Here is a 20,194-nt window from a genome sequence, read left to right on the forward strand (position 1 = left end):
AAAAAAGCAATCTTTATATGATCGTGTATTATGTCAAGACTCTTTTTGTGTGATGCTCAGGAGCCTATATTGTGCATCGATAAATCACTGTATAAGAGAATCTTCATGCAATCAAGACAAAGGATCATATCAAGATTGCTTTTTTGCAGTGTTTTGCAAAACTGAAGAAGTGTGCATCAGTAACTAACAAGATGTAAGTCAGGGATGCAGAATCTCAGGCTTGAGTATCAAATCTGGCCCTTCAGGGGTTCCCAAAAGAGGTGCCAGACAGCATGAAAGACTTCAGTTCAAGTACATACAGCCTTTACTGTGACTTTCCATTTCTTTATATCTTTCCCCTGCTCTACATTAATGATAGACAGACGTTCGTTGAAAAAAGCACTACGAAAAAGCAGTCTTTATACGATCATATATTATGTCAAGATTCTTTTTGTGTGATGCTCGGGGCCTATATTGTGCATCGATAAATCACTGTACTAAGGAATCTTGATAAGCAATCAAGACAAAGGATCGTATCACAATTACTTTTTTGCAGTGTTTTGCAAAACTGAAGAAGTGTGCATCAGTAGCTAACAAGATGTAAATCAGAGGTGCAGAACCTTTGGCTTGAGGGCCAAATCTGGCCCTTCAGGGGTCCCCAAAAGGCAGTTCCCCCTGCCCCCCCCACTACCAATTCTTTGGCGGCTTCTCTGGCTTCTCTGTAGTTTTCCATCCATTGTGAAAGGTTGAAATGCCTCTCCTATGGCCTAGCTGCTGGCAGTAAAAGCTTTAACCTAAAGTATGCTGGTATTTGGGGATGGGGGTGGTGGTCCCATCCCCTTGCTTTCAGCCCCACCCACTATTGATGGTGCAGCCCCTGAGAGCTTCTTTGGAATGGAATTTGGCCCTCAGACTGAAAGAAGTTCTGCACCCCTGATGTAAAGGAACTGGGAGATGTGGCCAACTGTGTGTGCTCATAATCCAGAATTAATTTTAGAAATTCTCCTTGTTAAAGTAGGATGAAGAAGGAGGGGAACTCATTGCAAAGCAAAGTTCTGAATCAATAAAACAGGGAGGGGGAATCGTTTTTCCCACTGGGGGCCTCATTCCCTTGGGGGTGGGGAGGCAATCTGTTGAGGGCCACATGGCAGCTTAGACGGGGCGGAATTCGGCAGCAACCCCTTTTCTCTCTAAATTTCCGTCAGCACTTCTCTCTGTCTCTGCCTCTCTCTGCCTGCCCAGCGGTCTGCCACAGGAGGGACAGATCACACTTGCCAGAGGTCTGAACTGATTGCTTGCAGAGGACTTTTAAAATTAGGCTGAGGGCTGCATAAAGTTAGCAGGTGTGCTGCATGCACCCTTCAGGCTATAGGTTGCCCGTGCATGCAATAAAAGAACAGAATGAGGAGAATTTGCTCACCCTTACTTACCACTGCTTTCAGAGATGAGGTCGGTGGTGACTGGAAGACAGGGCCTTTTTGGTGTTGTTCACCCCAGTTGTGGATAGCCTCTGCAGAGACACTACTTTTTGATGCTAAGACAGTTTTGTTCTCCCAATCTGATTTATGTGGGTGTTCCTCTGTATTTATCGTTAGCTGCTGTCCGGGTACCCCTTATGACCTGGACCCCATGAGCAACTCCTTCAGGATCTCTTGCCTCTTTAAGAGTCCCACCTTCCTTCTTTTACCTTCCCCTTCGCAGTAATGTGGAGTTTAGGCTGTAGGTGTGGGGTGACTGCCACTCCAGACACAGGGTTTAACCATAACAGTTTACTGGTAAATTAAAGCAAGCAAATCACAACTAAAGGTGTGTACACAATAGAGCTGAGTGATACAAATGGCCTTAAGAGAAAATAAAAGTTCCAAAATGTAAGTTCCTTTACCCTAGCTGTACTTAGACTTCTCCAGGCTGCTTCTTCCTGCTCCCACTTCAGGCTCTGGCCTCCCCAACTCTACTCTTACTGCTCTGGGTCTTTCTGACTCTCTCTTTTTATAGCCTCCTCCCTCAAAACTGAAAGTGCTGTTTCAAACCTGAGGAAATGAAACTTAACTGGGGAAATTAAACTGAAACTTAACCAGGGAAATGAAACTACCCCTCTCGGGGATACCCCCTCCCAGCAAAAAAAACCCCAGGCCTCTAGGCCTGACCTTTTTCTTTTCCTTGCTTCTGTAGGCCTGAAACTTTCACAGCTGCCTTGGAGGCTTTTGCTGAAGGATAGCCCAGGAAGCTTTATAAAATAAATAAAGACATTCAAATATGTAAAATGCCAGGACTGACCATGCTTATTTCCTAATCTTTCTTTGTTTACCTTCTATGTGGGGCAGTCCGTCTGTCAGCAGAAGAGGTGGATGTCCTGCTCCAGAAGTGCGAGGGAGGGGTGGAGGTTGCCCTCAAGTATGCCAAGAACATCTCCAAGTATATGAAAGACCTCATCTCCTACCTGGAGAAGAGGACAACTCTGGGTGAGCTGCAAGAGGAGGGAGAAAGCTAGGCCGGCATTCCTCCACTCAAATATTTCGTCCGGAAGTATGAAACCTCTCCCTCCCTTTTTCTCCCCCAGAACTGGAGTTTGCCAAAGGGCTTCAGAAGATGGTGAATACCTGCAAGCAAACCATCACACAGGAGGTAGGTCTGTGGTCCCACATCCATCATGCAGTGGGGTGCAGCCATTTCTGGCAGGTTGGCTTGGAACATGTTCCCAGGAAACCTGGTTGAAACCCCCCCAAAATGTTGTTTTGAGCTCTTTCTCTCCCCCCGCCCCAACTCTGGCTACAACAAGACTACATTCCTCTGCAACCCATTACATAGAAAAGGGCAACTGAGGCATGTGCATTAACATAAAATGCAAAGCCAAGGTTTTGGGGGAAGATTTAAAAAGAATAGCCCAGAGCTCAGGCAGCGTAAGCCTTAAAAATAAAATTACAGAACCTAGACCAAGCAATAATAATAATAATAATAATAATAATAATAATAATAATAATATCATCCTTCGAGCCACACAGAAAAGCATGCCTGCAAAGCTGGGGATGGGTTGTGATAATAAATAACAACAAGAAACACAGAAAAGCTAAGGGGGGAAAGTGAGCATGCATGGGAAAAATAAATTTAAAATAGTTTGAATACCCTGCAGCCCATGAATGCTCCCAATCACCCAGGTCAGTTTTTTTTAAAGAAAGGTTTCTTTAAACATTTTAAAAAGCAGTTAAATCAAGCAATGGTAAGGGAATCCAAGAAAGCAAAGCAAAACCAACATATCTGTGCATGCGTGCTTCCTTGCTGTGTTGCTGCTGTTCTCAAGTAGGAGTCTGAGCAGCTCAGATAGTTTACAAAAGTTAAAACTCACTCTCCCACAGCTTACTCTCTCTCACACACACAAACACACATATACACACAGGGGGTCTCTCTACATGAAGCTAAAATCCAGCAACTTTACTAGGGCTTCTGCTTCTGGATTCCTTGCAGGATTACGATCGGCTCCTTTCCACGTGGTGTTTTTCTTTTTTTCTTTCTTTCTGGGCAAGTTCTGTATGTTTCATTATAAAGCCACTAGATGGTGCTGTGCTGTTGCTGCGATAAAGTGTCATTTCATCAGTGCACCATAGATTTACCATGGTTCATAGCGAGAGGAAGGAAAATGACTGGTTTTTGTCGTCATGAAAAAGAACGTGATAAAGCTTGCAAAGAGTGGGAGGTGCCCTGGAGGATGACGATGTCATGTATAGAACCCACAAACTTCGGAGAGCGGCCAATCACGAGCGCACGATGAATGCCTCGTGTAAAAACAGCCGGGGTCTTTCTCACTCTGCTGTTGCTGAAGAAGGAGATTCATCAGCAAGAGGCTCTGTGCTGATTTGTCTCTTCCTCCTCTCCTGGCCTGAGAGGAGCAGAGAAAATGAAATTTACGGTGCTGGCCAGCTATGCAAGATGATTCTTTTACGCAAAAAGATGATTGGTCAAAGCCACCCATCACCCCCACCCTGTTTTATGTTAAATTTATGGTCCTGATTGGCTTCATGGAGCGGGATCAGGCCTATATATGGGAGAGAGGCAAAGCATTGCCTTTTGGTCTCAATCTCATGGAAAATAATGAAGTCACTGTAAACTGTAGGAAAGTTGTGAGCATGCACACCCATCGGGCGTACTCAGAATGTTTCCCCTTATTCTGTGGTACTCAGCTAAGCAGTGCTGTGTTGTTTATTACAATTTATTATTATTATTATTATTATTATTATTATTATTTGCATTTCTATACCACCCATTAGCCAGAGCTCTCTGGGCAGTTTACAAAGATTAAAAACATTAAAAATACAATATACAGAGATTAAAAACATGTAGAAGGCAGATGCTGTTTGGGAAGGGAATCAAGCATGCATAAAAACACATCGCCCCATCGGGGGGGGGGGAGTTGGGGAGGGGCGTGTGCTGCCCCCCACACCTAGAGTCCAGTGCAGTTAATGCCGTTGCTAAACTGCATGTCCTACTGAGAAGCTTTTCCTAATATTCAACTGAAATCTACCCTCCTATAACTTAAACTCCTTAGATCTTATAGAATAGAATCATAGGGTTGGAAGGGGCCTGCAAGAGCATTGAGTCCAACCCCCTGCTCAGTGCAGGAAGCCTGATCCCCAGGCGGTCTCCCATCTAAGCACTAACCAGGGCTGACCCTGCTTAGCTTCCGAGATCAGAGGAGATCGGGGGCATCCAGCCCTTTGCTCCGTTTGCTCCTGCCCTCTGGAGTGGCAGCAGAGAACAAGTTTGCAGATAATAACTGGAAAACGGAGAGGGAAGGCGCTGTGCGCACAAAACCTCAAAAAGGAACAAATCCCAAAGTGCCACTGAGTATGGACTGTAATAATACTTTATTTATTGTGCAAATCTCTAAAATACTCGTGGACTATAAAATTGTTTATATTGTCTGCATAATAAACTGTCAGTCTTTTACCATTTGCTGTAGAACAAAATTCTGTGTAGATTTGTTGGGACTAGATGTCTGTTGTCGTTCAGTCGCTCAGTCGTGTCCGACTCTTTGTGACCCCATGGACCATAGCACGCCAGGCCTTCCTGTCCTGTGCTCTCTCCCGGAGCGTGCTCAAGTCCATATTCATTGCATCGGTGATGCTATCCAGCCATCTCATCCTCTGCCGTCCCCTTCTCCTTTTGCCTTCAGTCTTTCCCAGCATCAGGGTCTTTTCCAGAGAGTTTTCTCTTCGCATTAGGTGGCCAAAATAGTTGCGCTTCAGCTTCAGTATCTGTCCTTCCAATGAGCAGTCAGGGTTGATTTCCTTTAGGATGGACTGATTTGACTCCTTGCAGTCCAGGGCACTCGTAAGAGTCTTCTCCAGCACCACAGTTCGAAAGCATCAATTCTTTGGCGCTCAGCCTTCCTTATAGTCCAGCTCTCACAGCCATACGTTGCTACTGGGAAAGCTATAGCTTTGATTAGACGGACCTTTGTCGGCAAGGTGATGTCTCTGCTTCTTACTATGCTGTCTAGGTTTGCCATAGCTTTACTCCCAAGGAGCAAGCGTCTTTTAAATTATCAAAAAGGGGGTGGGGAAAGAACTGCAGGGATTGGAAGCAATGCAAGAGCTCATTGAATTCCCCAAAGTGTAGAGCTGGGGATGAGTGTGGATTTGCTGTCTTGTTAGAGAGCACGGTTCTTCCTCTTTGCACAATTGATCCCTGCAATTTTGGTGTTGTTTTGTTTGTGTTTTGCCAACATCTCAGCCCTCCATGCCGTTTCTGTCGATCTATTCTCTGGCACTGGAGCAAGACTTGGAGTACGGAGTTGCTGCCCTGCAGGCTGCCATGACGTTGCGAATAGAAACATTCCTGCAGGTAAAAGGGAGGTGGTGGAAGGAGTGGGGCGGGGGGGCAGACCATTGCTGAGTGGTTGAGCACCTGCTTTGCATGAGGAAGACCCCAGCTGGAAGGGGTCCGTTGCAACTAAAACAATGTTCGGCTAAGGTGGGTCAAAACTAAATCCTTGGACAAAGGATGGGCCAAATTCATACAACAAGGTCAACATCATGAGGGCATCCTTACACCAGCCTAAAATCCTTTCTGCTTTCTGCTTCCGTTTTAAATGCAGGATCACGACGACTCCCTTTTTTCATGTGCTTCCTTCCCCCCGCCTTCCCCTCCTTCTCCCCATCTCTGAGTCTTCCATTATCTTTCATTGATCTCACTCCTCTTCTTGCTGCTTTTTCTCTTTTCACAGCGGGAACTCAAGCGGAAGACAGTGGGGTAATTAGACAGCTCATGATCTCCGATCTATTTAAAAAAGGAACAAAGGGCGTTTAGTGCAGGAGATGCTCTGGAGGTTCATGGCATCATGTAAAGAGCCTGCAAACTTCTGCGAAGGAGCAATCTCAGGATAAAAGCCCAGTGTGAAGGAACCCTGAGGTCAGAAACACAATAGTACCTTTCAGTAACAAGGGTCATCCAAAAAGCAGGGTCTTTGGTGAAGCAAGGACACAGTGAAACTATCCAGAAGCAAGTGTTGTCCCAAAAGCAGGGGACCAGGGGTCAGCTGCACAGGAGGGCGCTCTTTTCCTCTTCCCTGCCCATCCCTTTTTCCTTTGGTGTCATGCCTTTATAGATTGTAAGCCTGTGTGCCGCGGCTGTTTTGTTTTACTGATTGCACATAAGCTGCTCTGGATGCCTTTGAGGCTGTGGAGCGGGATATGAATACTTTAAATAAATAATCAGAGCAGAGTTGGGCCCAATCTGCAAGGGTTTGGGAGCTGAAAGACTCACATCGTTTCAGCAGCTACCAGGGTGTCTATAGTTCTGCTCTCCAAGGCCCTTTTACTCCCAAGAAGAACCCTGCTCGTGTGCCTGTCTCTTGCTTTGAGTGTTCAGGCACGTGCACTCCTTTGTGGGTTGGCTTTCTGAGCCTGCAGTTTGTGGCGCCTAGGTTCTCTGGAGCTGGGAGGTAATTCAGCCTCCTGCTCTGACTCAGAGAAAGGGGTTCCTCTGGTGCAGGTGTGCTGGGGACCCTCCCCAATGGTCCTGCCATGACATCCTGTGGAGACAGGCCTGCTGTCTCTCTCTCTCTCTTTCTCTCTGGATGCTGGGGTCCTCCTGGTCTGTGCCAGAGTTGATGGGCTCAGCCCCCCTCCCGCCCCCCACAGAGTCTCCTGACAGTATGAGGCCTGGTCCTTGTTAGAAGAGGAGAAGGAGTCCTTGGTCAGGCCAGGGTCAGACGTAAGCTCTCTTGTGTCATCTTAAAGACTGAAAAATGCATTATGGATTTGTGGATTAGATGCACAAAGTGTCATCCAAAGCTGGCCGGCCTCCTGTCCCAGTTCAGCAGGTGGAGATGATTCTACTGCAATCCCATCCTGTTCGGCTCTTGCATTGTGCAGTTGTCTGGGGGACAGATAAGATGGGAAGCAGATGGGCAGAAGACACGGACTTTAGTTATCGCAGTAAATAACATGGACCTGCCTCCTCTTTCTCTTTCTCCTCCTCCTTTTCTTCTCCTTCTCCTTCTCCTTCTTCTTCAGCCACTGACAACAAGGCGCCTTGAACATGAAAAGCGGCGGAAAGAGATCAAGGAACAGTGGCACCGGGCCCAAAGGAAGCTGGTGAGAAGCAGAGGCTCTTTGCTAAATCGGGAGGGGACAAGAGCTCAGCTAGACCCAATTATAGACAGCCAGTGTGGTATAGTGGTTAGAGTGTTGGACTGGGACTCTGGAGATTCGGGTTGTAGTGCCCACTCAGCCTTGAAGTTCGCTGGGTGACTTTGGGCCAGTCACTGACTCTCAGCCTATCCTACCTCACAGGGTTGTTGCAAGGATAAAGTAGAGAAAGAGAATTGTGTACACTGCCTTGAGTCCCGTGGTGTCTAGGTGGGCCCAGCTTCTTCACCATAGGACAGAAAGATGGAGACATGGATTCAGCAGAAATCACACTGCCCTTATACAAATCTGTGGTGTGACCACACTTGGAATACTGTGTACAGTTCTGGACACCACACCTAAAAACAATATTGTATTGCTAGAACAGGTGCAGAAAAGGGCAATTGAAATGATCAAGGCGCTGGAGCATCTCCCCTATGAGGGAAGGTTACAGCAGCTGGGATTATTTAGCTTGGGAAAAAGGATGGCCAGGGGAGACATGAGAGAGGTCTATGAAATTATGCATGGTGTGGGGATTGTGGATAGGGAGACAATTTTCTCCCTCTCTCAAAATACTAGAACCCAACGGGGTCATCCCTTGAAGCTGATCGGTGGGAGATTCAGGACAGATAGAAGGAAGGGACAAGGGAGAAGGCCTTTTCTGTGGTGGCCCCCATTCTGTGGAACTCCCTCCCCAGGGAACTCCGCCACGCCCCCTCTTTAATGAGCTTCTGCCATGCATTAAAAACGTGGTTGTTCAGGCAGGCATTGGGGGGGGGTTAGGGTATTTTAGAAAATGTTTTTATTGTAGAATTTTATTGTTTTAAACTGTTTTATTATATGCTTTGTACATCGCCCAGAGTGGCTGGGTGACCAGCTGGATGGGCGATTAATAAATTTAATAAATAAAAGAAATAAAAGGACTTCTTCACACAGCGCAGAGTGAAACTATGGAATTCGCTACCGCAAGATGTAATGATGGCCACCAAGTTGGATGGCTTTAAAAGGGGGTTGGACAAATTCCTGGAGGAGAAGGCTATCCATGGTGACTAGTCCTGATGGCTATGTGCCACCTCCAGTGCCAGAGGCAGTGAGTGAGCCCATGTATGCAAGTTGCTGGGGAACATGGGTAGGAGGGTGCTGTTGCGCTCATGCCCTACTTGTAGGTTCCCCGTCAACAGCTGGTTGGCCCCTGTGTGAACAGAATGCTGGACTAGATGGACCCTTGGTCTGATCCAGCAGGGCTCTTCTGATGTTCTTATGGCTTAGCTTTATTCAAAGGCGAATCAGGTGACACAGATCACACTTCAGAAGTCTGGGCACTTCATCTTAGTAGTTATAAATCAAGGCCTAAGTTAAGGAGCAGTCCAGAAGCAAATATCTAGTCACAGTCAGAGACTTAACTCTCAGGATAACACTTGGATTCAAAGCACCCAGAGATCCAGGTTGACGACAGAAGATTCAAAATCTTGAACTGCTGTTCACAATTCAAGAGGAGTCGTGGCCAGAGCACGAGGCAAAAATGGAGACATTCTCGGAGGAGGACCTCTGCTCAGGAGCCCGAACAGAGTCAGGTTCATGGTCAGGAATAGTTGCAGCCAGGCAGAGCCCCTGTTCTTGGTGTCCTTTGACAGGATGGTTACATGGCAGGGGTCCTGGCTGAACTAAGTGCAGGGGTTCAACTAGGCCAAAGAGACCTAGGCGATAGAAACAGTCTCAGAGCTGTGGATTTCAAGGATCTCAGTCAGGCAGAGAAGACTCTTTCCCACCACCTGATACCTCAGGTCCTTTTAAATGGAGATTGATTACAATAGGTTATTTTATGCAGATGTGGTGGGCATGTAAGCCGGTAAAAAAATGCGAGAAGCTGTCTTTTGGAAAATTTCTGACATTACAGCTCAACTGCTGTCCCCTACTCCAGCCCATGCTCTTCTGTCCCTTACTGGCCACTTAGGTGTTCCTATAATCCGCAAGGAGTTGGTCACTCTGTTATTAGTTGCAGCGTGTATGGAAATTGCAGCTCTGTGGAGAGTTGCTAGCAATCTTTCCGTGCAAAAGTGGATGATGGAGAGTGTGTGGGAAATTGCCTTGTCAGCATTTGATGCAACACAGCAAAGGTTTGTCTAGTATAGACAAGTTCGATGGGGTATGGTTCCCTTTCATCACATATATGAATCAATCTTTACTTCTTACCTAGGGAGATGGTGGGCTCTCCCTAGGTAAGGCCTTCAAGACGAGGCTGGACAGCCACCTGTCAGGGATGCTCTGTTTTGGATTCCTGCACTGAGCAGGGGGTTGGACTCGATGGTCTTATAGGCTCCTTCCAACGCTACTAATCTATGATTCTTTTTTCTCCTCCATTTTTCCCTGTGGCAGTGTTCAATATGAACTTGACACAGATGGTTAAAAGATTGTGTTTTTATTTTTAATATTATCAATTAGATCGATATAGCATTTTGGGCAAGATTTAGTTTTACATTTTGTTGCCTCCCGACTGTGTAATGTTGTGCTTCAGCTTTGGTTGTGATCTGTTTCTTAATTTATATAATAAAGTACAACATTTATAGAACAAAATAAAACTGGAGGTTGATCTTGGGACCTTTGACTAGCAAAACCTGAGCTCTCCCACTGATCTGTGGTCCTTTTCCGAAAGACAATAGCCTCTTGCTTCAGGAAGCTTGCTTTTTTTTTCATAGAAGCAAGACTGGAATGGCCCCTTTGTGCGGTTCCACTGGCCAGTGACATTAGAAAATACGACGGGCTGTGAATAAAATAGGCACACCAGAGCGGCAGTGGGCCAGTGCAGTGAAAAAACAGGCCACCTGTGGGCTGGGTTTTGCTTGGGGGGGCTTCCTCCTGCCGACCAGGGAGGGATATTTATTCATTTTTATTTAATTTATTCATTTCATTTCTACACTGCCCAGCAGCTGAAGCTCTCTGGGCAGTTCACAAAAATTAAAACCGCAGAGTGCAGCATCAAACAATACAAAAGATGAAAGCTTAAAACCACAATAGAACGGTACAACCAGAATAAAACCGAGCAGCCACGCAGAGATTTAAAATGCAGGTTTAAAACACCAGAGCTAAAAGTCGAGGAAGCTAAAAGGCTAATATATGTAATTTTATTTCATACTGCTTGTGTTTTCCCCTACAGCACGAGGCGGAGAGCAACCTGCGGAAGGCCAAGCAGTTGTACGTACAGCGCTCGGAGGAGTGTGAGAAGGCCAGGAACGTGATGGCAAAAGCCGAAGAGGAGCAGCTTGTGGCCAGCAGCAGTGGAACCACCACCAAGTCCTTGGACAAGAAGCGGCGGCTGGAGGAGGAAGCCAGGAACAAGGTGGGCTGGAGGTTGGAGGAGAAGGCAGGTGCAGGGAGGAAACGGCCCCCCAAAACAGCGGGTGATTTGTGGGGACTTTTTTTAAAGGTTTATTTCATTTGATTTGTCAACACAAATGCAAAACTAATCAAATTTTTTAACTAGAGAAGGAGGGGAAGGGGAAGATACAATATAATTTCATCCTATCCTGAAAGAATCTTAATCAGTCTCTCTCTCTCTCTCTCTCTCTCTCTCTCTCTCAGTCTCTATTTTCCTCAAAGGGCATCTCTACACCAGCCTAAAATCCCGCATTTAAAACAGGGCTTTCTGCTTCCGTTTTAAATGCAGGATCAAAACGACTCCCTTTTTCATGTGCTTCCTTTTCCCCCTCTGCTTTCCCTCTCCTTCTCCCCATATCTGAGTCTTCCATTCTCTTTCATTGATCTCGCTCCTTTTCTTCCCGCTTTTCCTCTTCTCACGGAGGAAACTCAAGTGGAACACAGCAGGGTAACTGGATAGCTCGTGATCTGTGATCTATTTAAAGACAGAACAAAGGGCCTTTAGTGCAGGAGGGTCACAGCGTCATGTAAAGAGCCCGCAAACGTCCGTGAAGGAGCCATCTCAATCGCAGGATAAAAGCTCCGTGTGATGAAGGCCAATGAGCTATTAAATTACCCCGTAGTGTTCTGCGTCAAATTTCCTCCGTGAAAAGAGTTAAAGTGGCAAGAAGAGGAGTGAGATCAATGAAAGAGAATGGAAGATGCAGATATTGGGGGCAGGGAGGAAGCGCATGTCAAGGGAGTCTGTTGTGATCCTGCATTTAAAACGGAAGCAGAAAGCCCCGTTTTAAATGCAGGATTTAAGGGCATTTCTTGTTGTTATTTATTCGGTCAGTCGCTTCCGACTCTTCGTGACTTCATGGACCAGCCCATGCCAGAACTTCCTGTCAGCCGTCGCCACCCCCAGCTCCCCCAAGGTCAAGTCTGTCACCTCCAGAATATCATCCATGCATCTTGCCCTTGGTCGGCCCCTCTTCCTTTTGCCTGCCACTTTCCCTAGCATCAGCATCTTCTCCAGGGTGTCCTGTCTTCTCATGATGTGGCCAAAGTACTTCAGTTTTGCCTTTAATATCATTCCCTCAAGCGAGCAGTCTGGCTTTATTTCCTGGAGTATGGACTGGTTTGATCTTCTTGCAGTCCAAGGCACTCTCAGAATTTTCCTCCAGCACCACAGTTCAGAAGCATCTATCTTCCTTCGCTCAGCCTTCCTTATGGTCCAGCTCTCTCAGCCATAGGTTACTACGGGGAATACCACTGCTTTAACTATGCGGACCTTTGTTGTCAGTGTTGTCTCTGCTCTTAACTATTTTATCCAGATTTGTCATTGCTGTTCTCCCAAGAAGTAAACGTCTTTTGATTTCCTGGCTGCAGTCAGCATCTGCAGTAATCTTTTCACCTAGAAAGACAAAGTCTGTCACTGCCTCCACGTTTTCTCCCTCTATTTGCCAGTTATCAATCAAACTGGTTGCCATAATCTTGGTTTTTTTGGGGTTTAACTGCAACGAGCTTTTGCACTTTCTTCTTTCACCTTCATCATGAGGTTCCTCAGCTACTCCTCGCTTTCAGCCATCAAAGTGGTATCATCTGCATATCTGAGATTGTTAATGTTTCTTCCAGCAATTTTAACTCCAGCCTTGGCTTCATCAAGCCCAGCACATCGCATGATGTGTTCTGCATACAGGTTGAATAGGTAGGGTGAGAGTATACAGCCCTGCCGTACTCCTTTCCTAATCTTAAACCAGTCCATTGTTCCGTTGTTTGTTCTTACCGTTGCTACTTGGTTGTTATATAGATTCCTCAGGAGGCAGACAAGATGACTTGGTATCCCCATACCACCAAGAACTTGCCACAATTTGTTATGATCCACACAGTCAAAGGCTTTAGAATAGTCAATAAAACAGAAATAGATGTTTTTCTGAAACTCCCTGGCTTTCTCCATTATCCAGCAGATATTGGCAATTTGGTCTCTAGTTCCTCTGCCTTTTCTAAACCCAGCTTGTACATCTGGCAATTCTCGTTCCATGAATTGCTGGAGTCTACCTTGCAAGATCTTGAGCATTACCTTACTGGCATGTGAAATAAGTGCCACTGTTCGATAGTTTGAACATTCTTTGGTGCTTCCCTTTTTTGGTATGGGGATATAAGTTTATCTTTTCCAATCTGTTGGCCATTCTTGTGTTTTCCAAATTTGCTGGCATATGGCATGCATCACCTTGACAGCATCATCTTGCAAGATTTTAAACAGTTCAGCTGGGATACCGTCATCTCCTGCTGCCTTGTTCTTAGCAATGCTTCTTAAGGCCCATTCAACCTCACTCTTCAGGATGTCTGGCTCTAGCTCACTGACCACACCATCAAATCTATCCCCGATATTATTATCCTTCCTATACAGATCTTCTGTATATTCTTGCCACCTTTTCTTGATCTCTTCTGCTTCTGTTAGGTCCTTGCCATTTTTGTTTTTGATCATACCCATTTTTGCCTGGAATTTACCTCCGATGTTTCTGATTTTCTGGAAGAGGTCTCTTGTCCTTCCTATTCTATTATCTTCTTCCACTTCCGCACATTGCTTGTTTAAAAATAATTCCTTATCTCTCCTGGCTAACCTCTGGAATTTTGCATTTAATTGGGCATATCTCCCCCTATCACTGTTGCCTTTTGCTTTCCTTCTTTCTTGGGCTGCTTCCAGTGTCTCAGCAGACAGCCATCTTGCCTTCTTGGTTTTCTTTTTCTTTGGGATGTTTTTTGTTGCCACCTCCTGAACAATGTTGCGAACTTCTGTCCATAGTTCTTCCAGCACCCTATCTACTAAATCTAGTTCCTTAAATCTATTCTTCACCTCCACTGCATATTCATGAGGAATATTAGTGAGCTCATATCTAACTGATCTGGGGGTCTTCCCTATTCTCTTTAGTCTGATTCTAAATTGTGTGATAAGACTTCGTGATCTGAACTACAATCAGCTCCAGGTCTTGTTTTTACCAACTGCGTAGATGTCCGCCACCTTTGGCTACAAAGGATGTAGTCAATCTGATTTCGGTGTCGACCGTCTGGTGAAGTCCGTGTATAAAGTCGTCTCTTAGGTTGTTGGAAGAGAGTGTTTGTTATGCACAGTGAGTTGTCTTGGCAAAATTCTATCAGCCTATGTCCTGCTTCATTTTGTTCTCCCAGACCATGCTTGCCTGTAATTCCAGGTGTCGTTTGACTACCCACCTTAGCATTCCAGTCTCCTGTAATGAAAATAACATCTTTGTTTGACGTACTATCCAGTAGGTGCTGCAAATCCTCATAGAACTGATCTACTTCTGCTTCTTCAGCATCTGTGGTTGGGGCGTATATTTGGATCACTGTGATGTTAAATGGCTTACCCTGAATTCGAATTGAGATCATTCTGTCATTTTTTGGGTTGTATCCAAGCACTGCTTTAGCCACTTCATTATTAATTATGAAGGCTACTCCATTTCTTCTGTGGTCCTCTTGTCCACAGTAGTAGATCTGGTGGTCCTTTGATGTGAAGTGGCCCATTCCAGTCCATTTCAGTTCACTGACACCCAGAATGTCTATATTTAATCTTGACATCTCCCCAATAACCACATCCAATTTGCCCTGGAATCTTACATTCCAGGTTCCTATGGTGTATTGATCTTTAGAACATCGGAGTCGTCATTCACCACCAGCACCATTGGCTGCTAGCCGTCCTTTCGGCTTTGAGCTAGCTGCGTCATCACATCTGGGGCTAGTTGAACTTATCCTCTGTTCCTCCCCAGTAGCATTTTGACCATCGTCCGACCTGGGAGTCCCATCTTCCGATGGTATACCGACGTATCTCTGGTTGTACTGATCCATTTAGTTTTCATGGCAAGAATACTGGGGTGGGTTGCCGTTTCCTTCCCCAGGGATCGTATTTAGTCTGACCTCTCTGCCATGACCTTCCCGTCTTGGGTGCCCCTTCACGGTTTAGCTCATTAAGGTGCTCAAGCTCCAGCACCATGACAAGGTAACAATCTCCTTTGCTGAAGAAGGGCATTTCTACACCAGCCTAAAATCCTGCATTTAAAATGGGCTTTCTGCTTCTGTTTTAAACGCAAGATCACAACGACTTCCTTTTTCACATGCTTCCTTTTCCTCCACCCCCTCCTCCTCCCCATATCTGAGTCTTCCATTATCTTTCACTGACCTTGCTCCTCTTCTTGCCACTTTTCCTCTTTTCACGGAGGGCACTCAAGTGGAACACAACGGGGTAATTTGGTAGCTCCTGATCTGCGATCTATTTAAAAACGGAACAAAGGGCGTTCAGTGCAGGAGACGCCTTGAATGATCACGGCGTCATGTAAAGAGCGCGCAAAATTCTGTGAAGGAGCAATCTCAATCGGAGGATAAAAGCTCCGTGTGAAGAAAGCCAAAATGATAAAAGCTGCTTGATTCCTGCATGTCATTTGTGTTGGACTACAGCTCACATCATCCTCAACCTCATACGAAATCAGAGCATTGGCCTATCTAGCCAAGAGTGGGGAATCTCTTTTACCCAAAAACCAAATTACATTTCAGAGAGGCTCTCAGGGTGGCAGTCCAGTGGTGGGCGGGGCCGAAGCAAAGGGGGTGGGGCAAAAATATTAGCATGTTTTAGCGGAAAGCTCTTCCTGTCAGTCACTAAGCGTTAGGCGAGGCATTTCGACCTTTGAGAATGGGGAAAGAACTGCACCACAGCTGGGAAACTACCAAACCATCAGTGGTTGGTGGAAAGGAGGTGGGACCAGGTGAAGGGGGCGTGGCCTTCCAGGGAACTCCAGAGGGCTGGATTTGGCCCGTGGGCCTCAGGTTCCCCACTCCTGATGTAGCCCAATATACTGTTGTTTTGTCAACGTTTCCTCCACCTTTTCCTGGCATAAACCTATGAGCTCTGACAGGTGAGCCCAAGTGGGCACAATGAACAGTGCTTCTAAAAAAAAAAAAGGCCCAGGCTTTAAACCAGAGAAATCGAGTTTCCCATTTCCTCTGGGGCAATGTGGACTAGAAGCTTGGAGAGGGAAAAACAAACGGAAGTGGAGATTCCCTGGCCAAAAGCCACACCATTTCAACAGCTTGTGTTTGGCTGTGGCGATGAGACTCCAGACACGAGGTCCTGTGGGCAGAGTTTAATGCTGATGTGGTGCAAGCTCTGGGCGTCTGTTCTCGCTGCCCAAGCCAATGCCTCCCTTGGTGATTGTAGCTCCCTGTCAATTCCAGGCTGACGAGGCCATGGCAACCTATCGGACCTGCGTAGCAGATGCGAATACGCAGAAGCAAGAGTTGGAGGACACCAAGGTGACGGTGCTTCGACAGATCCATGAGGTGGTCAAGCAAACTGACCAGGTCATAAAATCGGTGAGTCAAGCTGGGCCTTCCCTCAAATGTGGTTCCACCACCTCAGCAGCTGATGAGATGTTGACAGGCCCGCTGGCCCCCATCGTTTCCAGCCTGTCTTCATCACCATGAGGACTAGGGACTTGCTGCTGGAGAGCTGAGATACGAGGCTGACTTCTGTGTCCAGCTCTGGCTGGGTTTTCTGGTCTCATGAGAGAGATCCAGCATGTCTGGGGTCTTTGACGTGGTATGCCTGTCTTGGTGCCTGCCAGGCTTCCTGCGCCTCCTTATTTTTCTTTTGTTTCTTAGGATTTTTTAAAATCATGTTTGCTTTTTCTGATTTTAGTTTTTTAAACTGCAGTCTGGCATCCTGTAAAGCTCAGGGATGCCCTCCAACACCATTTTTATTTGGGTTCAGAAGACTGGTTTTGTTTTTTGGAACTCAGACCCCACCTTGGCCTTGTTATTAGGTTCTGGGGCAAGCTACTTTTCTTTTAGCCTCATCAGTTCGCCTTCTGGGAAGTGAATGTTTTGTGAAAGGGCAATCCCCCCACAGTAGCCATTTTGTGAAAGGGCAAGCCCCCCACAGCAGCCATTTTGTGAAAGGATGAGCCCCCCCATGGCAGACATTTTGTGAAAAGGCACGCCCACGGCAGCCATTTTGTGAAAGGGCAAACCCCCCCCATGGCAGCCATTTTGTGAACGGGCAAGCTGCCCCACGGCAGCTATTTTGTGAAAGGGCAAGCCCCCCCACAGTAGCCATTTTGTGAAAGGGCGAGCCCCCCCATGGCAGCCATTTTGTGAAGGGGTGAGCCCCCATGGCAGCCATTTTGTGAAAGGGCAAGCCCTGTATGGCAGCCATTTTGTGAAAAGGCAAGCTCCTTTATTTATTTTATTTATTACATTTCTATACCGCCCAATAGCCAAAGATCTCTGGGCGGTTTATAAAGATTCCTCACGGCAAGCAGCCATTTTGTGAAAGGGCAAGCTCCCCAGGGCAGCCATTTTGTGAGAGCACCCATGTTATTTCTCTCAAAACTCCAAATGTGCCTGACCCAAAAATGTTGGGGAGCACTGGGTTAGGTACTCCCACTCTCCCCACAGAAATGCTGCTTTATTCGAACACCCTTCACCCTCTTCTTTTTCCATCCCTTCACCCACCTCTTGGATTTCAGGCCACCATTTCCTTCTACCAAATCATGCACATGCAGACTGCGCCGCTGCCCGTCAACTTCCAGACCTTGTGTGAGAGCAGCAAACTCTATGACCCGGGGCAGCAGTACGCCTCCTACGTCAAGCGGTTTGAGAGGGAGGACGAGCCAGAGATACAGTACGACTTCGAGCCCTTTGTGCCACAGAGCAACTGGTAGGATTGTGTGCCAAGCCGGGGTGTGTGTGTCTTGAACTCCTGACAAATCCTGTGTCATCGTAGAGGGTCCCAGTCCAGATTCCCTCTCTTTCTTCACTTCCTAGTTTCCTAGAATACCCACAGGGCAGTTTATAACCAATTAGTGAAGGGGCCCGGCTGTGCATGGGTTGAAATAGCCTTTAGTTTGATTTCATGAAGCTTTCCAGCAGACCTACATAGCTGACAGGACTGGACAGATAATGCCTGCCCCTCTGGCACCCCTAAGCACAGCCCCTACCAGGTGCATCCCTGTAACCCCCAGAGGGAGGGGTCTACCCACTCCATTTTCTTCGGTGGGGGGCTGCCCCATAATAGGGAGGAGGGAGAGGCCAAGTAACTCCGTTTGCCTCTAGTGACCAAAGATGTTACTGCAGGCTTCAATTCACATGGACACATTAAAATGAAAATTAATGTGTTTAAAAAGCAAAATAAAGCTGAGGTACACACGCCTAGGGTCCCATTAGTATGCTTGACAACTTTCAGGAGTCTAGGGGCTTCTCCACACTGGGCTTTTATCCTGCGATCGAGATTGGCTACATGACATTATCAAGCTCCAGGGCCTCTCCCATGCTTTCTGACCTTTATCCTGGGTTTTTTAAGATCGTGGATAATGAGCTATTTAAACATCGCGAGTTGATTTTCTCTGTGAAAAGAGGAAGTGGCATCATCTAGTGGCTGTATAATGAAATATATGGAGCTTGCAGATAAAGGAACTTCTTGGGGGGGGGAGCAGGAGTGCGTGAAAAGAGGCGAACCTAATTCCACAAAGAATCCGGAAGCTGAAACCCTGGTAAAGTTGTCAGATAAAATGCCTGGTGTGGAGAAACCCTCGGTTCCATGATCTTGGTGCTGATGAACAGAGAGACATCCTCTTTTATTATTATAGATAACAACTTTTATGGTAGCAATGATTTAATTCCAGAGATTTTTTTTAATGTACCTGCATGTTCACCAGATGAATATAAAGTAGGGATGCTTCTGAAATTTTCCTCATCCAAATTTTACCATGGATTTTGGAGTTTCAAATTACTTGGTCTTCTTTCTAAAGTAGAACTGACCTTATTAGGAATCTTCCATCATTACGTTTCTATTTCTGAATTTTGTGCAATGCATTTGTTTAAATTTAAAACTATAAAGATTAAAATGTGAAAAATTAAAACAGAACAAAACAACCAGAATGTGAATTAAAATAAATGAAGCCACATTAAAACATTAATTTTTAATGTTGTGTGGGCTGCTGGGGGGGGGGCTTGCCCTTTCACAAAATGGCTGCTGTGGGGGGCTTGCAAAACATTAAAACCACAGAGTAATCCTATCGTTAGCAGCAGAGACCTTGGAGCCCCCAAACATCCAGACAGCAATCTGCCCACCTGGTGACCCAGTCCAGACCTCCAAGGTTGCCAGATGACCACGTCAGCCCCACCCTCCTTCCGCCAACCATGGATTGGTGGTTTCCCAGGTTTTGTGCAGTTTTTGTCCCCCTCTTCTAAAGATGTCTCTGCACGAGGGATTTAATGCACACTCGTGATTAGCCACTCACAGAAGTTTGTGGGTCCTCTACATGATGTTGTCAACCTCCAGGATTTCTCCCGTGCCTTTTCCCATGTATCCTGCTTTCAAAAAGATTGGAGATAAATTGGAATATTAAAAAACAACAACACGGGATGTCAGCAGTGTGAAATGCCAGAGTAGCATTATGAACTTGTTGAGGAAGGACTTTCCTTTATTCAAACCACGTGTCTGCCATATAAATGCCTGAGCAGATTCCTCGATCGGAGGGAGAAGAGGGTAAAATGCCTCCCTGCAATGAAGGGAGACAGATCTGATCCCCCACCCCACCACGCTCAGAATCAATATCCTCTGTTGAGTCAGAATACCCCATTAAGTTAAATGGGGCTTACTCCCAAGTAAGTGTGCAGAGGCTTGCGGACTTACAGCATGAATTTATGTCCACTCAGAAGTAAGTCCCATTGACTCCAATGGGGCTTACTCCCAAGTAAGTATGCCTAGGATTGCAGACTTACAGCACGGTCTTACGTCTACTCTGAAGTAAGTTGTAGCTTTCCTGGGGGATGTAAGGAAACAGTACAGCACAAGTGACAAAAACTAGGCTCCCCACACCCAGCTCCTTTGCACACAGGCCAGGGAGGGAGGGAGGCACTCTCTCAATTCAAACCACGTGTCTGCCGTGTAAAGGAGCCCCTCCTAATCCCTCAAAGAAACCGAAAGCAGAAAGCCCGGTAAGGATACGGGGGTTTTACTAATGTAGAGACACCCCAACGTTTAGTTACTGGCACTAACAGCTTTAAGTTAAACTTTGGTGGTATTTTTGTTGTTTGTATTTTGGACTCACCCCTTTTGCCTTCGTGCCCTGGCTGGAACGTGGCCCTGGAGAACTTCTCCAGAGTGGAATTCAGCCCTCGGGCTGAGAGCAGTTGTCCACCGCTGCCCTAGAACATGGGGC

General features: G+C 46.3%; 1 protein-coding gene across 4 annotated transcripts in view; it reads left to right on the forward strand.

Annotated features, from left to right (window-relative positions):
* ARHGAP45 (Rho GTPase activating protein 45) overlaps positions 1-20,194 on the forward strand; it is a 73,775-nt gene that overhangs the window by 26,084 nt on the left and 27,497 nt on the right. For all 4 annotated transcript variants that reach the window (XM_084825476.1, XM_084825478.1, XM_084825475.1 and 1 more), the window contains 7 exons: positions 2,304-2,441; positions 2,540-2,604; positions 5,707-5,817; positions 7,491-7,571; positions 10,759-10,941; positions 16,206-16,343; positions 17,498-17,688. In XM_084825476.1, the coding sequence (XP_084681602.1) occupies positions 2,304-2,441; positions 2,540-2,604; positions 5,707-5,817; positions 7,491-7,571; positions 10,759-10,941; positions 16,206-16,343; positions 17,498-17,688 (907 nt within the window). The remainder of the gene's footprint in view (positions 1-2,303; positions 2,442-2,539; positions 2,605-5,706; positions 5,818-7,490; positions 7,572-10,758; positions 10,942-16,205; positions 16,344-17,497; positions 17,689-20,194) is intronic.

The sequence above is a fragment of the Heloderma suspectum genome, chromosome Z (assembly GCF_057233095.1).
Source record: "Heloderma suspectum isolate Gila_16-S chromosome Z, 16-S_ref, whole genome shotgun sequence".
In the NCBI taxonomy this organism is placed as follows: domain Eukaryota; kingdom Metazoa; phylum Chordata; class Lepidosauria; order Squamata; family Helodermatidae; genus Heloderma; species Heloderma suspectum.